This window comes from Hyperolius riggenbachi, chromosome 1, assembly GCF_040937935.1.
Source record: "Hyperolius riggenbachi isolate aHypRig1 chromosome 1, aHypRig1.pri, whole genome shotgun sequence".
Classification (NCBI taxonomy): domain Eukaryota; kingdom Metazoa; phylum Chordata; class Amphibia; order Anura; family Hyperoliidae; genus Hyperolius; species Hyperolius riggenbachi.
The window spans coordinates 242784324-242804663 of NC_090646.1; the positions used below are offsets into that span (position 1 = coordinate 242784324).

Consider the following 20340-nt stretch of genomic DNA (forward strand, 5'->3'; position numbering starts at 1 on the left):
TGTATATCTATGTCTTCTTCTTGAGCTATGTATTGTGCCAAATCCAATTCTGGGCATGATTATGAACCAAAAAAATTGTAAATTGCAGAATCAGAGGTGTGGAAAAAACTATGCGGATTGTGGGTGGAAATCACAGGGATAAAAGTGATTTCTGCCTAAAGTGTTTAGAAAACCTTGTCTTTACAGCGTATCCTCAAGTACCCATTATAAGCCTTTTAAGATATTGGTCTCCTAATTTGAACATATAATAAAGGTTTTTGGTTTACATTTTAGGATTCACCAGCTCCTGGTTCCTACAACGTCAGCGAATCTTATGAACACTTGTATGCTAAGGGCCAATACAGAGCGCCCAGGACAGTACAGGCCAAGAGAAAGCAATCCTCCTTCCTAAGTGTGGCTCCCAGAAGCCTCACTCTGCAAATGACCTCTGAAGTACCAGGTATGATTATTTTGTTTCTGATAAATGACCATTCACACTGCAGCATTTGGAAGCAATCCAACAGATTCATGAGCAGCTTCAATAGTGTAATTTGTTGCTGCTGATGGAAGTGCCCATTTATTGTTAGCTTTAAAGTGACTGGCTGCCACCATCTCACACATAATTAGAGAAATTACCATTTTGATAGCAAATATTTAGTTTCCTGATTTAAAAAAAAAATGAAAAAAAAAAACCCAAACAAACAAAAAACATGCATACCACACCCTCTGCGTTTCCCAGTTTCTCAAATGCAGGAGGCTAAAAATTTTTGGCTGTCTTCTGCACTTTATTAGTTTGTTATAATAAGGACACATATATTCCATTGTAATTGTATTAGGTGAGGGCAAAAAAATGTGTTCACAAGCCACTAGATAAGGAAGGAAAACGCTATATCTTTATGACGGGATTCAATACAATTTTTTAGCAAGTGCCAATAACTTAAGAATGACACAAGCATAAGTTTTCTCTAGGGGGATATTTGAGATGTTTAACCAAGTCAACAGTTTTCAGCATCTATCGCTTGAAAAAGAACTAAAAAGCATGTAAGAAAAGTAATGTCAAACTTAACTTGATGTGGAATAACTTATTTTGAGTACTTTTCTTTCTGGTGCTAAAAACATACCGTCTTAGGCCCGGTTCACACTTGCGGTGGCCCTCCGGAATCGCCGTGCCGGAGCCGCACCGCTTGCAGAACGGACGGAACGGACGCACGGCATAGCAATGAAAGCCTATGCGTCCGTTCACATGCGTCCGTTCTGCCGAACCGGAGCCGGACCGGATCCGGGCCGGATCCGGACTCGGGCCTCCGTTCCAACATGCGCTATTTTTTCATCCAGCTCCTCCGGCAGCCGTATCCGGGGCGGAGCCGGACTGCACCATCCGGCCAATACAAACCAATGGGAACCGGAGAGCGCACAACACACTGGCTGAGAAATCCGGATGTTCTACCCCACTTCCTATGGGGATTGTTGCGGCGATATTGGATGGGGACACATGGGCAAGCATTTTGGAGTGGAGCAGCACAGCTGGATCCGGATCCGGAGATGTTGGCAGCATGTCGGAGATGGAGGTGAGTGCTAAACAGCAGAGGGCCTGATTCCACAGGTCCCCCTTCTGCTGACCTCCCAGACCCCAACATTTTTTTTGTTTTTAACGAACTTTTGCCAAACGGATCCGGATCGCATCCTGATGGACACCTGATGCAACCTGACCGGATCCGGATCGGATCCGGATCAGAACCGTACGGTTCCAATCCGGATCCGGTCCGGATCCGGTCAGGTCATCCGGTCCGTTTGGCAAACAACCGCTAATGTGAACCGGGCCTTATTCGGAATATAAGACACACTTTTTCTCCCCCAAAAATGGGCGGAAAAAGGCAGTGCATTTTATATTCCGAATGTGTGGCCAGATTTCCCCCACACAAGCTCTTACCTATTCAGTGTCATGCTCCGAGTCTTCTGTTTGTCTCCTCCGCCCATCTTCTGTGGCCTTTGTACTTCCCAGTTCACTTTATTATTATTATTATTTATTGTATTTATAAAGCGCCAACATATTACGCAGCGCTGGACAATAAATATATACAATGATACAAGGATGACATACATAGGGTTATACACATAGAACAAAGTTATACATGCAAATTGTACAAAATACATGATCATGCAATGTGGGCTGGTTAGGTAGGCCCAGTAATACAAGTACAGGCTGTCATAGGACAGGAGCACATGATCCTTTAGATTACACTAGGGAGTGGAGGACCCTGCCAGAGGCTTACAATCTAAAGGGAGGGGTGGAAACACTAGGTGGGGCTGTTAAATATTCCTTAGAGCGTTACTGTGTGGTAGGAGGTGGGTAGGCCATCATAAAGAGGTGGGTTTTGAGGGCTTGCTTGAATGTGTTGAAAGAGGGAGCAAGTCTGATGGGTGGTGGAAGGGCATTCCAGAGGGTGGGGGCAGCTCTTGAGAAATCCTGCAGGCGGGCATGGGAGTGTGAAATGCGTGGGGTGGTGAGGCGAAGGTCGTTGGAGGAACGGAGGGGGCGACCTGGTGTATACCTGTGAACAAGCTCCGAGATGTAGGTAGGGCAGGTTTTGTGCACAGATTTATATTTTATATTTATAGTTCACTTGTGCCCTCTAGCTGTGCACATCACGCATGAACCCGGTGCACTTGCACTGTCAGGTCATGCATGATGAGCGCAGCTAGAGGGTACCAGTGAACCAGGGAGAACAGAGGCCAGTGGCAGAATCTTCTGATTACAGAGGCTGTAGATGGAAGCAGGAGATGGACGGAGGACTCTGAGTTTGTCGCTGGATAGGTAAGAGCATGCATTGTAGCTAGCAGTGTAGTTAGTGTAGCTGAGAGTGAAGTTGGGGTAGATGGCAGTGTGGTAAGCAGAGCTGTGAGTGTTGCTGGGAGTGTAGTGAGTGTATCTGGGAGTGTAGTTAATGTAGCTTGGAGTGTGATGAGTGTAGCTTTGCTTGTAGCTTGGAGTGTAGCAAGTGTAGCTGTGAGTGTAGTTGGGAGTGGTGTCGTGAGTGTATAAGTCTGTGTTTTGAGTGTAGCTGGTGGGTGCAGCAGGGGTTAGTGAAGCTTGGCAGTGTAGCTCAGATAGAGGCAGTTTTGGGGGAAAAGGTCCACGAGATGTCCATGCACCATATACACATTAGGTTTAGTATTACCCCCAAATCACAACCCCTCACCCCCCAACACCAGCCGAGGCAGCTGGGAGGCACACATGCCTGCAAATCCCTACTGCCATTTTGACCAGCACCCCAAATCCTCCATGTTGGCAGAGTAGGGGCAAGGAGCAGTGTAATACAGCTTCTGCCCTAATCACAAACCTGTTCAATTTTGGGAGATTGTAAGTTAAATTTGATTGTAAATTGAGTTATGTGTTAACCACTTCAGGACCATGCATATTAAAATCTACATCCTGTCTATGAATGCTAGTTTCTGACACATTGTAGATTTTTACTTCAGCATTCTTGTGTACTTTGACTGCTGGCATCTTCTAGAATTAATGAGGAGGATTTTGATTGGCTCCTGATTACATAATTATCACTGTTTCGGTCTTAAAATCCTATTTTCCACCTCTATTTAGTGTCCCTGCAGTGTACCTAAAAAATAAATAATCTATATAATTTTGACATCTCTGCATAGACAACATATGAAATGATCAGTTTCTGAAAGTTTTACTGCAGCAATTTGAGATATTTACATATTTGTGGTTGAAAAATTCAGAAAATTCATTTTTTTCATGTTTTAAGTATATTAACTATTAAAAACACAAGAACATTCCAGATTTACTATAATTCAATTATATCAAAAGAAAGTCCTATTTGTCTTGAAAAACGCCCAAGAACTGTCAACTTTAGCAAAGGCATAACAGAATTGTGAAAATTGACTTGGTCCTGAACATGATGAGACAGTGATAAACAATTTACTTTCTGACAACTCTGGATTTAGACATATAATAGTATAAACTAATGCTTTTTGGTTATTTGTGCTTTTAAACTGCTTAGAACAGTGTATTAAATACTGTAACATTTAACAAGAAGAATATATAATTAAAAAGTAGTATTGGATATTTTTTATACATAAAAATGACTGTGTTTGTATCTTTAAAATATTGTAACTCGAGTAATTTGTAAGCAAGGGACGGTCTGCGACTGCAAGTGTTTTATTGTAGCATTTAATAGATACAGGTTTCATTCATTCATATGTTTGAGGGCATACATTTAAAAGTGCAGCAAGTCAAATTGGGTGTGAGATGTTGCTAAAAGTTTAATATCAAAAATGTTACCGATATACTACTGTGATAAAAGAATCTTGGTTATATTACTCTTAAATTACATTAGTGTGTGCCAATTTATGCGGGCTGCACCTAGAACACTACTATATTGATAACATAACTTGGAAAGTATAGCATTGGCGAAACTGTCTCACGCTACTACTGATGCGGTTTGAGGTGCATCAGGTGGCGAAGGAGGTGGGGCGCAGGTGGGTGCAGGGAAACCTAACGCCCAGTTCCAAGTCACATGACAGGCATTGGATGCCCTTTTTTCTTATGAGAGTAAATACTCAGCTGATAAACATTCAGAAGTAGCAGGTACTCTTTTGCCTAATCATCTTGTGGTCCCAGGCAGTTATTTTTTTTTACAAAAATAGGCTGTTTTTATCTCAGACTGCAGAAGGTAAGGTTCAATTACAGCAGTGAGCCTCTGTGTGAAAGTAACAGATTGTTATTGTACTTTTCTGACTGTAAAGTTTTCTAATTGAACTGGATATTACATTGTGGCTGCTTCCTTACTAGCTGTGTTTTGATTTTTCACTAATAGTTTGGATCAGAGGCAGACAAGACAACTATATCAGCAATGAGGAGATGGGAGACAGAGAAACTGTAATTTATGCTGGACTGTAGATCTATTGTAGCCATTTTTAAGTTCTGTGTAAAGCTACATACAGACATGAAACATTTGAGGGTCATAATATTTGTTGAAGATTGTCAAAGCATGGTGACAAGCGGGTGCCCCTGGCAATTTTTTTAGCTGATTGCATTGGTACTGTACACAGCCTCCTGCTTCTCTTCCTCCATCCCCTCTCCATAGGACAATGCATGCAACTTGACTGAGCCAAGTATGCATTAACTACCGCTGGCTTCTGGCAAGCTGTCATAAAGTAATAATGAACAATTGTTTTGGCCAGGAAGTGTCCATTGTCTGCAAGGGCCTTAAATAATGGGACTCTTATAGACATTGCCATAAATGCCTACTAACAGCAATTTACAATGTGCAAATTATATTTTTTGTTTCATGGTTGTTTAATATATATTTATACATGATAGTGCCGATATACCCAGAAGATTTTCATTAGGAAGTATTCAGAATGACAGGATATTTAAAATCGCTCTGTGAAACATGCTGTCTTTATGTAAGTCATTCTTTCTCTGGACATATTTTCTTCTCAGCCTGTGAACCTTCCACCAAACAGCAGCACCACGGGGAATATTTCAGTACATTTTTTTCCAGAACCCTTATATCCAAATAATGTGTTTTTCCATATGCCAAATTCCCCTCCGTATCATCTACTGCAGAATTGCTTTGATATATGCAGCTGTGGAAAGAAATAAACACAACAGGCACCTTTTTCATCTACAATTAGTCAAATCAAAAGAATCTAGCCGCTCAGTAGCCAAGACTTTAGTAAATTAATAAACGTGCTTTTACTTTGGGAATAAAAGAACTCAACGAAATATTTTTTTAGAGGGTGTTGAATAAGTGTATTCATTGTAAATTCTGTTGTACGCAATACACTTGTACAAAAATCTTCCCTGTGTGCCGCACAAGAAAACTGCTGCAACCTTCAGTATTTTTCTTTGTGTAGGACAAAGCTTTAAAACACACTTAGTCTTTGGATTTACAATTGAACAACACGGAAATAAAAGGCTATACAGTGCTAGCATTGCAGGGTCAAAGAAAATGTATCATTATAGGAAAAGGTAACCTAGTTAGCAAAGATGAATCTTTTGAAAGGGTCACAGCTGTAACTGCTGTGGCCATAGTGTTTGGGTGATTTCATAAATGCTTTCTGTTTTCAGCTATTTTTTATATTTAATATGATTGTTATTATCATTATGCATTTATATTGTGCTGACGTTTTCTGAAGGGCTCCAAAGAGTATGTTGAATAATTAATTTCATTAATAGACTCTCAGAGTAGCTCACAATCTAATCCATGGCATAGTCATAGTTTAAAGAGGAACTCCAGTGACATAAATAAAAGCTGAGAAACGTTTTTTTTCCCCCAATAATGTCTCTTGTACATCGTCTTATTATCTTTTGGGAGGGGACACCTATATCATTTCCCTTCAAAAAATTACTTTCTGTTCCCTTCAAAAAATTACTTTCTGTTTCTGTTTGAATAAAAGTAACTTTAAGTCAACATTTGCCAGGAGTATGAATAATTATGGGCAGCACTGTATATATATATACATAGTGGGATGCGAAAGTTTGGGCAACCTTGTTAATCGTCATGATTTTCCTGTATAAATCGTTCTTTGTTACAATAAAAAAAAGTCAGTTAAATATATCATATGAGACACAGACTAACCAGCAAGCTCATGGTGACCCAGAACTCATTGGAGTGTGTAAGGGACTACAATGGTCCTAAAAGCCCCCTTACTAAGATGTTAAGAAAAACAAAAGTTTGCTTTCCTAAAACAGAAAGAATTTGCGATAATTCAGGTTGGAGTGAGCTTGAGATGTCTCCCAGTGCATCACTGCTGAATATATGCAAATTAACCATTGTACCCTTAGAAGCTAAACACACCTCCAGAACCGCTGGAATGCAATGATGTGTCAGCTTGTTAATTTGTACAGAGCCATAATAATCCAACATGCATACAGACTGTTTCGGATTGTTTGATCCTCATCAGTGCATGGCATGGATTAATTTGGCTCTATGGAGTAGGGCTTGTGAATCCGAGAGGCACAGACTAACCAGCAAGCTCATGGTGACCCAGAACTCATTGGAGTGTGTAAGGGACTACAATGGTCCTAAAAGCCCCCTTACTAAGATGTTAAGAAAAACAAAAGTTTGCTTTCCTAAAACCGAAAGAATTTGCGATAATTCAGGTTGGAGTGAGCTTGAGATGTCTCCCAGAGCAACACTGAATATATGCAAATTAACCATTGTTAGCCCAATTAATCCATGCCATGCACTGATGAGGATCAAACAATCCGAAACAGTCTGTATGCATGTTGGATTATTATTGCTCTGTACAAATTAACAAACTGACACATCATTGCATTCCAGCAGTTCTGGAGGTGTGTTTAGCTTCTAAGGGTACAATGGTTAATTTGCATATATTCAGCAGTGTTGCTCTGGGAGACATCTCAAGCTCACTCCAACCTGAATTATCGCAAATTCTTTCTGTTTTAGGAAAGCAAATATATCATATAGGAGATACAGTATTTGACAAGTTGAATTAAGTTTATTTGATTTACAGAAAGTGTGCAATACATGTTTAAACAAAATTAGATAAATGCACACATTTGGGCACCACAAAAAAGAAATGAAATCAATATTTAGTAGATTCTCCTTTTGCAGAAATTACAGCCTCTAAATGCTTCCTGTAGGTTCCAATGAGAGTCTGGCTTCTGGTTGAAAGTATTTTGTACGTGTTCCTCTGCATGAATGCCTTAGTGGATTTTGTGCAGTGTTTAGGGTCGTTGTCTTGTTGAAAGATCCAGCCCTGGTGCAGCTTCAGCTTTGTCAACTTTGACAAGATTCCCAGTCCCTGCACTAGCCACACAACCCCCAGCATGATGGAACCACCACCATATTTTACTGCAGGTAGCAGGTGTTTTTCTTGGAATGTTGTGTTCTTTTTTCTACATACATAACGCCCCTTGTTATGTCCAAATAACTCAATTTTAGTTTCATCAGTCCACAGCACCTTATTCCAAAATGAAGCTGGCTTGTCCAAAATGTGCTTTAGCATACCTCAAGCAGCTCTGTTTGTGCTGTGGGCGGATAAAAGGCTTCCTCTGCATTATTCTCGCATACAGCATCTCCTTGTGTAAAGTGTGCCAAATGAATAAACAATGCACAGTGACTTTATGTCACTCCATAGGTCTTTGGTACTGGTCTGTGGGTTGACTCTGACTGTTCTCAGCATTCAATGCTTCTGTTTATCTGAGATGTTTCTTGGTCTGCCACTTCGAGCCTTAACTTGAACTGAGCCTGTGGTCTTCCATTTCCTCAATAGGTTCCTAACTGTGGAAATAGACAGCTGAAATCTCTGAGACAGCTTTCTGTATCCTTCCCCTAAACCATGATGGTGAACAATGTTTGTCTTCAGGTCATTTGAGAGTTGTTTTGAGACCCCCATGTTGCTACTCTTCAGAGAAAATTAAACGAGGAGGAAAACTTACAATTGACCCCTTTAAATACTGTTTTTCATATTTGGATTCACCTGTGTATGTAGGCCAGGGGTCACTGAGCTTACCAAGCCAATTTGAGTTCCAATAATTACTTCTAAAGGTTTTGGAATCAATAAAATGAAAACAGTGCCCAAATGTATGCACCTGCCTAATTTTAGTTAAAAAATTACTGCGCACTCTCTGTAAATCCAATAAACTTCATTTCACTTCTCAAATATCACTGTGTGTGTCTCCTATATGATATATTTGACTGACATTTTTTATCATAGCAACCAACAATTTATATAGGAAAATTATGACAATTACAAAGGTTGCCCAAACTTTCGCACCCCACTGTGTGTTTGTATATATATATATATATATATATATATATATATATATATTTATTAATTAGAGGGCATATATATATTTATACATATATATATTTATTAATTATACGCAGCATATAAACACACTTATTGATTAAAGGACTACTGTAGGGGGTCGGGGGAAAATGAGTTGAACTTACCTAGGGCTTCTAATGGTCCCCCGCAGACATCCTGTGCCCATGCAGCCACTCTCCGAAGCTCTGGCCCCGCCTCCAGTTCACTTCTGGAAATTCAGACTGTAAAGTCTGAAAACCACTGCGCCTGCGTTGCCGTGTCCTCGCTCCTGCTGATGTCACCAGGAGCATATTGCGCAGGCACAGACCATACTGGGCCTGCACAGTATGCTCCTGGTGACATCAGCAGGAGCGAGGACACGGCCTTGCAGGCGCAGTGGTTTTCAGACTTTAACCGGTTCAGCAGCACAGTCCGAAAATCTCATGCATCCGAGCAACGTTCACCTCCCATTCATTCGCCTATAACTTTATTGCTACTTATCACAATGAATTGATCTATATCTTGTTTTTTCCGCCACTAATTAGGCTTTCTTTGGGTGCTACATTTTGCTAAGAATTATTTTTTTCTAAATCTATTTTAACAGGAAGATTAAGAAAGAAATGAAAAAAATTCATTATTTCTCAGTTTTTGGCCATTATAGTTTGAAATTAATATACGCTAGCGTAATTAAAACTCATGTATTTTATTTGCCCATCTGTCCCGCTTATTACACCATTTAAACGATGTCCCTATCACAATTTATGGTGCCGATATTTCATTTAGAAATAAAGGTGCATTTTTTCAATTTGCGTCCATCACTATTTATAAGCTTATAATTTTAAATAATATAATAACATATTCTCTTGACATGCATATTTAAAAAGTTCAGACCCTTGGGTAACTATTAATGTTGTTTTTGTTTTTTTTTAATTGTATTTTTTATTTTTATTTTTAATAAAAAAAAGTGTATGTGGGTAATTTTTGGTGTGGGAGGGAAACTGTTAATTTTAAATGTAAAATATATTTTTTTTTTATTAAAAATAAATTGTGGTGCAGTTTACTATTCGGCCACAAGATGGCCACAGTGAAAAAAGTCCTAGATGCGAACGATTTCGCATCTAGGAACTTAAAAGCAGGGGAAATGTTTCCTGGGGGCAGAAATACCGCGCTCTCTGGAGAGAAAGCGCCGGTATTTCTGCGGGGAAGATATATCGGTGAATGGGAATTATATTCCCATTCACTGATCGGGGGGCTAGCGGTGGGCAGCGGGAGTGCGCGCGGGGGCGCGCCCGATCACGCGCACGAGGCGGCGGCAGCAGCAGTGCCTATCTGGACGAGGAAGCTCGTCCAGATAGGCCGACCTGGTTAAAGTCTGAAATTCCAGAAGTGAACCAGAGGCGGGGCCGTCGCATCGGTGAGTCGCTGCGCGGGCACAGGATGTCTGCGGGGGACCATTAGAAGCCCCGGGTAAGTTCAACTCATTTTCCCCCGACCCCCTTACAGTATTCCTTTAAGAGAGCAGGCATTTCTATGAATTGCTCTGTGTGTATTTGTTCTTATGCAACAATAAAAAATTCTACCATCAGAAAAAGGCTTGATCCATACAGAGAGGATTCACACATATCTGAAATTACGGATTTTCTTAGATCCAAACAGAGGCGTCACACACACACAAAACTTTGGATGACCCCTGAGGGAGGGGGAAGTCGGGCCCCCCTCCCCAACTCTGTATGTGCCCACTGCTCCCCCCTACTGCACTGCACCCCCTCCTGCCCCAGGTTCCTCCCCATGAGCCCCCCCCCCCACACTGGCTGCATCCTTTGCGGGGGCAATTGTTACACCCCTGGATCCTCATACATAACGGTCTGTAGAGATTACTGTGCAAAAAGCAAAAATAGCCACCAGCTGATTACTCTTTCTTTTTTTTTTCTTTTTTTGCTGAAGAACACATATGGTAGGGTTAGAATTTGGCATCAACAGCATGAATACATGGACTTTACCTGCGTTACCTTTTTTTTTTATAAATTCTTTTTATTTGAATTTTTAAGATGAAAAACATACAAACAAACACAGGCGCCTCTACTAACACACACAGGTGGGAGGGCGCCTGTAACCAGAGAAAACACTACACATTATGGGACCTACCTGTCCCAACAGAAGATGACCAACACCACCCCCACTCCCCCCACCCTGATCCACCACCCCCCACCCACCCGGGCCACGAATTTGGCCAGGATACATATCCGATTGAGCTTGATCCAGGTGTGGATGTTTTTAGTTGGATTCCACTTTGTCTGTCCAGGGCTTCCAGACTTTCATAAATTTTTGTGGACAGCCTCTGGCCGTATATGCAGCTTTGTATAGAGGTAGAGAGTTATTTATTAAGGATTTCCATTGTTGAAAGGACGGAGGTTCAATAGCCTTCCAGTTGAGAACAATAGCTTTTCTATAGTAGAAGAGGGTAAGACTGAGTAGAGTTCTTTGAGCTCTCCTGGGAGCTAGCGAGGAAGTTAGGCCCAGAAGGCACCAGGTAGGATCCGGTTTAACTGTGGTATGCGCAAACTGTGTGATAAATTCACAAATACTGGCCCAGATGGGAGCAATTTTATAGCAGTTCCAAAAGATATGGTCAAAGTCCGCCTGAGGGGCGCCACAGCGCCAGCAGACATCACTGTATGCTGAGTTGAACTTTGCCAGCTTAGCCGGTGTTAGGTATGCTCTGTGGAGTATTTTGAATTGGATAAGTCTATCCCTAGTGGCAATTAAGTGCTGAAATGGTGCGGTCCAGGCGTCCTCCCAATCCTCATCATCAATAAGTGGTGCCATGACCATCCAGGGGGGCTTGAATGCTGAGACGTGGGGCTCAGTAATGAGTATAATATTCTTATAGATTGAGGATAAGGCCTTGGTTAGGTCCTTGGTTAGAAGGGTATCCTCAACATCAGACGAGCGGATGCGAGGAGGAGAAGATCCGAACTGGGCCTGGTAGGCGTGGCGCAGCTGCAGAAATCTGAAGAAGTGGGAGTTAGGAAGATTATAGGTATCTTTCAGTTGATCAAACGTTGCAAGAGAGCCAGACATTACAATGTGGGATATGTGGCTAACACCTTTGGAAATCCATATTATAGGATCGGGTATAGTGTAGAAGTTCTTGAGAGTAGGATTATTCCAGAGTGGAGTTTTGGGTGAGAAAACTTTTGAGGAGGGAGAGTCCCAGGTATGCACAAGATTCCATGCTCTAATGACCGTTTTCATTGATACAGTTAACGGGTATGGAGCTTTTAGGCCCCGGTACAGAAGTTGTGATAGTGCCTCATAGGAGCCCAATTGGGCTGCCTCAAGCACAGTAGCTGCATTAGATTCGTCGGGGCATAGCCACCAGTGCGCAGTTACCAGTATGCTAGCAAGGAAGTATTTCTGTAGGTGAGGCAGGGCAAGACCCCCCTCTGTCCACGGCCTCTGGAGCTTTTTAAGGCTTATTCTAGAGGATTTTTGATTCCAAATAAAGCTAAGGAAGATAGAGTTAAGTTGGGCAAAGAACTTTTTAGGGATCCAGATAGGACAGTTGCAGAACACATATAGCATGCGGGGCAGTATCTTCATCTTAATTAGGTTAATTTTGCCTACTAAGGATAGTGGAAGAATTTGCCATTTTTGTAGACATTGCTTAGTATGGGCAATTAGGGGCAGAAGGTTGTCTACATAGAAGTCATCTATATTATTCGTAATTTGTATGCCCAGGTACTTGGTTCTGGGGACCACTTCCAGGGTGAACGTATCATTGTTTAGTGGCGTGAGCGGAAGAAGTTTCGACTTTTTCCAGTTGACCCCGAGGCCAGTAAAGGGCAGGAAATTTTCAAATATGGATAGTACGCCCTTTAAGGAATTGGCCGGATCGTCAAGGTATATTACAAGGTCGTCGGCATAGAGGGATACCCTCTCCTCCAGCCCCCCAGTTCGGAAGCCCGAGATATCAGGGGACTGCCGTAGGGATGCAGCAAGAGGTTCCATCGCAAGAGCGAAGAGGGCTGGAGAGAGAGGGCACCCCTGGCGAGTGCCACGGCGCAACTCAATTGGAGCTGAAATGATGTTCCCCATTTTAATATTAGTTAAGGGCGTTTTATATATAGCCTGTATCCATGAGACAAACCTCTGACTAAATCCCATTTTATGTAGAGCGGCCCACAGGTATTCCCATTCGACAGAGTCGAAGGCCTTCTGGATATCGACAAACGCCAGGGCTCTAGGGGTAGAGGAGTTTGAATTGAGTTGTATGTGGGAGAAGAGGCATCTAAGGTTTATATCTGTTGTTTTATTGGGAATAAATCTAGTCTGGTCTGGGCTGATGAGCTCCGTGATAAACTGATTAATCCTAGTTGTGATAAGTTTGGTTAGTATCTTAAGGTCATTATTGAGAAGGGATATTGGCCTATATGATTGGCATTCAAGAGGGTCCTTGTCAGGTTTGGGGATTAAAATTAAGTGAGCTTGATAGAAGGAAGGGGGGAGGTTACCACCAAGAAGGGCTGAATTATAGAGGGTTTTTAGTTTGGGGGCAAGGAGGCGAGCATATGTTTTATATAATTCTATAGGGATCCCGTCAGGGCCAGGGGATTTATTGCAGGGAAATGAGCTTATGGCGTTTAAGATTTCATCCTCTTGGATCTCAGCCTCAAGGAGCAGAGTTTGTTCAGATGTCAGCATAGGAAGCTCTATGCGTTCTAGGTGGGCGGCCATATTTTCATGACAGCTTGCAAATTGGGATTGATAGAGGTCTGTATAATACTTATAGAAGCAATCTACTATGAGGCCTGGGACAGAGGTAGTGTCTCCCGAGGGCAGTTTAATTTCAGGAATCACAGTTTGTGCAGTCTGACTCCTGGAAAGGTCTGCCAGGAGCTTCCCATTCTTATCACCCTTTTCCCAAATTTCCTGTCGCCACTCTGTGAGGGAAGCCTTGGTAATGTCAGTCATGTGCAGGTTTAAGTTACGTTTGGCTTGCATTAGGTGAAGAAAATCCGATTTAGCGTTGGAATCAGCAAATTTTTGTGAAGCTGCAGATTCCGCAGACTTCAGGTTTAGTAGGGTTTGATTAAATTCTTTCCTATGGGCAGAAATACATGAAATATATTCACCTCGCAGAGTGGCTTTAAAAGCATCCCATACTAATAGTTCGTTGGCAGATCCCTCATTAATTTCCCAATATGATTGGATAGCAGGTGAGATATGCTTACTGATTTTCTCATCTGAAATCCATTTAGGGTCCAGCCTCCATATGCTTCTATCAGCACAATGCCTAAATGTAAGATTAATTTCAAGTGGGGCGTGATCTGAAAGACCGCTTGGGAGGTAGTTGGCAGATATAACATTCGTTAAGAGGTCTGAATTTGCAAAAGCAAGGTCAATTCGGGAGGCGGATTTATGTGTCGTAGAGAAGTATGAGAAGGAGGTTTTAGTGGAGTTTTTCCATCTCCAATTTTCAGTTAATGAAAGGGCATTGGCCCAATTAGCTAGTTCTTGGCTTGCATGTCTATTGGGGTTGGAGGTATCACAGGTTGAATCCAGGATAGCATTATAGTCTCCTATAAGGAGTAATTTAGCGGGGAGGAACTTAGCTATTTTGGCACTGAGCTCAGAGAGCAACGGAGGCTGGAGGCTGGGAGGAGCATAAATACCAATAAAGCAATATGTCTCACTGTGTATTTGGAGCTTTAAAATAACATATCTACCATCAGTATCAACCTCTGAGGACAAAATTTTGCATGGCAGGGCCTTGCTGATCAGAATGGAGACTCCCCTCGAGAAGGTGGAAAAAGTAGAGTGATACACCTTTTGGACCCAAGGGCGGCGCAGAGTGCGCAGCCTGTCACCAATCATGTGGGTCTCAAGTAAAATGAGAATATGGGGCTTATATTTTTGAACGTATTGAAACGTTAGTGAGCGTTTGAATGCGGAGCCTAGGCCCCGTACATTCCATGAAAGTACCTTCAGAGGAGTCCCCATTCTAACGCAAAGCTAGTTATATTAATTATCATTGCTGAGAACATTTCGGCGGGAAGCCTGAGCATCGGGGAGGCGGCATCCCAGGCAAGGAGGAGAGAGGGACATAAGATGGTGCCGGTCAGGAAAGACAATACAAACAGTAAACCCAAACGCATCAAACAATTGCATAACATTACCCCTGCTGCAGTACTGAAACAGAAAAAAAGTATGCAGCCTTGCATCCCAACAAAGCAGAACATCAGCACCTGTAGTCTATATTAGTAACCTTAGGTGCTAAAAACAGTAGGTATCGGTGTCCGTTATCAAACCTGAGGTCCGTGCAAGTGTAGGAAAGACATAACACGGCAGTGCATAGCAGGACAGTAGTTACAACACTAGGTTGCAGGCATTATGGATATATATATTACCCGCACAAGGATCATAGTCATTGGTTGCGAAATCAGAGCACTATACCCGATTATATGGTGTCTAGCCAGTCACTTACTTCCTGGGGATGGTCAAAGAATTTAGTGAAGTTTCCGTGCACCACTCTAAGCTTGGAAGGGAAGAGCATACTATACTTTAATTCTTTGTCTCGGAGACGCTTCTTAACTTCCATAAATGATTTGCGCTTCTTCTGGATGTCCGCAGAGAAATCCGGGAAAAGCATTACTTTTGCATTATTATAGGTGAGCTCCATCTGTTTCCTGGCCTCAGTGAGGATCAAATCGCGGTCCTTGTAATTCAAGAGGCGCGCCAGGAATGGCCTCGCAGGGGAACCCGGTGGAAGCGGCCGAGAGGGGACCCTGTGCGCCCGTTCAACAACGTATGTAGCTGGGAGATCATTTAGGCCTAGGAGGGTTTTGAAGAAGGCCTCAGCAAATTCTGCAGGATTATCTCCCTCTGTTCCCTCTGGCAGCCCCAGGACTCTTACGTTGTTCCTACGTAGTCTGTTCTCTGCATCAACCGAGCGGTCCATAAGTTGTTTCACCTGCTGCTTAAGGGATGCAATATCCGTAGTGTGTGTAGCAGCGGTGTCCTCAGTGTCTGAGACTCTCCTCTCGACTTCCGCGGTCCGTGCGTGTAGTTTGTCCATGTCTTGGCGGATTAGTTGGATGTCTGCCTCTACCTTATCTAGCTTGGTGGTGAGAGCTATGCGGGAGGCAGTAATAGCTTCCAGGATGACCGCGGTGCTCGCAGACGATGCGGCTTCCCCTCCGGCCTCCGCCATTGTGCTGGAGTTATGGCGGGTGCTGGTCACGTGGCAGCACTGAATGCAGCTAGTACAGGCTTCCGTAGAGTTTTTGTTCCCGGCCTTCTTGTTGTCAGATTTTTTAGGGGGCATAGTACCTCATTCGAATCCTCACAACCTCAGGAGTTCAGTGAGGGCAGTTAGGTGAGTAAAAATTGCAGTTTTCGGAGGATTTTTTCAGGATTTTCACGGAGCAACAGGCACACATGTCTTCTCCGCTCTACATCCGGACACACCCCCCCTACCTGCGTTACCTTAACAGTCCAGATGGGTGGTGGTGTAGGATGTGGTAGATTTGTAGCATGAATGTGTACCTGATAAATCTGCAAAAACTGTGCAATGCAGCCACATCACTGTGGACTAGAATCTCAACAGAATGTTTTCAACTTCTTGAGGAACCCTATGCCAAGAACAATTCAAGTTGGATTCAGATAAGGGAAGTCCAACTCAGTTTTAAAAGTGTGCACAGATTTTTTTATATTGTAAATGCAAACCATTTGGTCCCTCACATTTACATCCCTTTATCCTGCTGTAGCCCCCATGACAGAGGATCCACCATAAACCTTATTCCCCCAAATTACAAATGGTGCCACCTGTAGAGAGATGTTTGCAAACCCCCATGGCCCTGACTCCCTGTGCATGCAGGTACTGCTCACCCAGCAGTGATGCCCCTGCTGGAGATCTCTAGCATCATGGCTCCTATCCACCCAAGGACCTGCTTCTTACAGCACCTGTATGGGAAGATGAGCATAAGGTACAGAATAGGTAGCTGACAATTGCTACTGCGTGAACTACAATTTTATTTAGCTAAAAGAAAAAAAAAACATATTACAGCTTATTTATACATTTAGGATTTATTTTATATTTACAGCTTCCATCACTGGTGTTATACTGTAAAGAAAGGTCTTACAATGTGAGTTAAAAATAATAATAAAACAAATGTGCGGAGAAGTATTTATTTACAGTTTAAGTTTGTTGGAGACTTTAGTTTGTAAGTAATCTGCATTACATAAAATATTATAGAATTTAATAATAAGTAAAATAATGCTGGAGTCTGCAATGCGGATTGAGTCCATATTAACAGAATATTACCATAGTCTGCTCTTGTAAAAGAGACACGGTTGAATCATGCTTCTACTCTCAAATGAAATTGAACCTAATACTTTGGTGCTGAACATGTCCGGTGTGATTTTGGTATATTAAATAATATGGAGCGATAGTTGAAGATGATTAATGAAAAGGTGACAGCATAATAGGTTTTAATGAAAATGATAATTTATACTTTTGACACTGGGGACAACAGAGAATATGACATTATTTCATTTCTTAAGACATGACATTGAATGACTACCTAATTGACAGTTACTTGCTTTCATTCATAGCAGTTTGAAATATTTGGAATTTCAAAGAATAAAATAGTTAGACATAATACATTTAGAAGAGAAAAACTTTGGACCCTTCTGTAACAGTTGGCAAGAGATATTGCTTTGATATTAAATCTTTTCCCCATAAAACGGGTTTATATGAAAAAGGCGCCTGTAAAAAAGGGCGCCTGGTGGAGCCCATATATACCAATTTCGGCTACAAAAAAGGCGCCTGGTGTAGCCTATATAAACTTCGGCTACAAAAAAAGGCGCCTGGTGTAACCCATATAAACGTCGGCTACAAAAAGGCGCCTGGTGTAGCCCATATAAACTTCGGCTACAAAAAAGGCGCCTGGTGTAGCCCATATAAACTTCGGCTACAAAAAAAGGCGCCTGGAGTAGCCCATGTAAACTTCGGCTACAAAAAAGGCGCCTGGTGTAGCCCATATAAAAACTTCAGCTACTAAAAAACTCCGGGATGTGTTAATTACTATTCCCCCTCCATGCCGCCATGGATAGTGGGGGAATGAAATAATTCGGCTTCCAGCGCTTGTAGCCCATATAAAAACTTCAGCTACAAAAAAACTCCGGGATGTGTTAATTACTATTCCCCCTCCATGCCGCCATGGATAGTGGGGGAATGAAATAATTCGGCTTCCAGCACTTGTAGCCCATATAAAAACGTCGGCTACAAAAAAAGGCGCCTTGTGTAGCCCATATAAACTTCGGCTACAAAAAAGGCGCCTGGTGTAGCCCATATAAACTTCGGCTACAAAAAAGGCGCATGGTGTAGCCCATATCAAAACTCGGGCGCCCTTTTCTACACCTTGTAACCCATATTTCCAGAAATAACATTGATGTCTATGGCGGCGCCCTTTTCATACAGGCAGCTCAGGCGCCCTTTTCAACCGATACCCATAAAACTACCTACTGTTATTTCCCTTTAATTGTGCCACTGATACTCACTAGGATGGCCTTCAGGCCACAACTCAAAAAGTTTGTGTTGCCTCGCACTCACTACTGGATCAAACATTAAGAGGGAGTGCTACAGCTGAAAAAGGGGGATGACACCATCTATAAATCATCAGATAAAGCAGGAATCCGGCACGCCCAATATGTATGTATTTGTTTTGTGTATTAAAACGCTGGCATTTTTACAATGGCGTTTCTGATATGTCGCCTATGGCTAAAATTGTGCACCCCAACCCGGTGCTTCAAAGCCACCTACCCCTGTAATGTCAGTATCCTTTCTCTTGTACATTCCTTATTGTTTGTTATGTAGTGTGGGATATTACCGGTTACTTTTTGGGAAATATTTCTATTATATTAGAATTAAGTAGCTATGTTCCTCAAAATGAAATATATAATTAGCAACATGCTTCCAGACAAAAGACTATAGTAGTCACATGCTTACAGATAAAAGAATCAAACAGTGTCATAAAAAAATAAAATCAAGTAGTCACAAGCATTTAAATAAAATAATTAAATAGCCAGGTGCCTCAGGATAAACAAATTAAGTAGCCAGGTGACACAAAGATATACAGTGGTGTGAAAAACTATTTGCCCCCTTCCTGATTTCTTATTCTTTTGCATGTTTGTCACACTTAAATGTTTCTGCTCATCAAAAACCGTTAACTATTAGTCAAAGATAACATAATTGAACACAAAATGCAGTTTTAAATGATGGTTTTTATTATTTAGTGAGGAAAAAAACCTCCAAATCTACATGGCCCTGTGTGAAAGAGTGATTGCCCCCCTTGTTAAAAAATAACTTAACTGTGGTTTATCACACCTGAGTTCAATTTCTGTAGTCACCCCCAGGCCTGATTACTGCCACACCTGTTTCAATCAAGAAATCACTTAAATAGGAGCTATCTGACACAGAGAAGTAGACCAAAAGCACCTCAAAAGCTAGACATCATGCCAAGATCCAAAGAAATTCAGGAACAAATGAGAACAAAAGTACTGTAATTGAGATCTATCAGTCTGGTAAAGGTTATAAAGCCATTTCTAAAGCATTGGGACTCCAGCGAACCACAGTGAGAGCCATTATCCACAAATGGCAAAAACATGGAACAGTGATGAACCTTCCCAGGAGTGGCTGGCTGACCAAAATTACCCCAAGAGCGCAGAGAAAACTCATCCGAGAGGCCACAAAAGACCCCAGGACAACATCTATAGAACTGCAGGCCTCACTTGCCTGAATTAAGGTCAGTGTTCACAACTCCACCATAAGAAAGAGAATGGGCAAAAACGGCCTGCATGGCAGATATCCAAGGCGCAAACCACTTTTAAGCAAAAAGAACATTAAGGTTTGTCTCAATTTTGCTAAAAAAACATCTCAATGATTGCCAAGACTTGTGGGAAAATACCTTGTGGACCGCCGAGACAAAAGTTGAACTTTTTGGAAGGTGCGTGTCCTGTTAAATCTGTCGTAGAAGTAACACAGCATTTCAGCAAAAGAACATCATACCAACAGTAAAATATAGTGGTGGTAGTGTGATGGTCTGGGGTTGTTTTGCTGCATCAGGACCTGGAAGGCTTGCTGTGATAGATGGAACCATGAATTCTACTGTCTACCAAAAAATCCTGAAGGAGAATGTCCGGCCATCTGTTCGTCAACTCAAGCTGAAGCGATCTTGGGTGCTGCAGCAGGACAATGACCCAAAACACACCAGCAAATCCACCTCTGAATGGCTGAAGAAAAACAAAATGAAGACTTTGGAGTGGCCTAGTCAAAGTCCTGACCTGAATCCTATTGAGATGTTGTGGCATGACCTTAAAAAGGCAGTTCATGCTAGAAAACCCTCAAATAAAGCTGAATTACAACAATTCTGCAAAGATGAGTGGGCCAAAATTCCTCCAGAGCGCTGTAAAAGACTTGTTGCAAGTTATTGCAAACGCTTGATTGCAGTTATTGCTGCTAAGGGTGGCCCAACCAGTTATTAGGTTCAGGGG

General features: G+C 42.0%; 1 protein-coding gene across 5 annotated transcripts in view; it reads left to right on the top strand.

Moving 5' to 3' along the window:
• STPG2 (sperm tail PG-rich repeat containing 2) overlaps positions 1-20340 on the top strand; it is a 1022085-nt gene that overhangs the window by 472508 nt on the left and 529237 nt on the right. For all 5 annotated transcript variants that reach the window (XM_068232236.1, XM_068232244.1, XM_068232254.1 and 2 more), the window contains exon 12: positions 274-439. In XM_068232236.1, coding sequence (XP_068088337.1) covers positions 274-439 — 166 coding nt within the window. The remainder of the gene's footprint in view (positions 1-273; positions 440-20340) is intronic.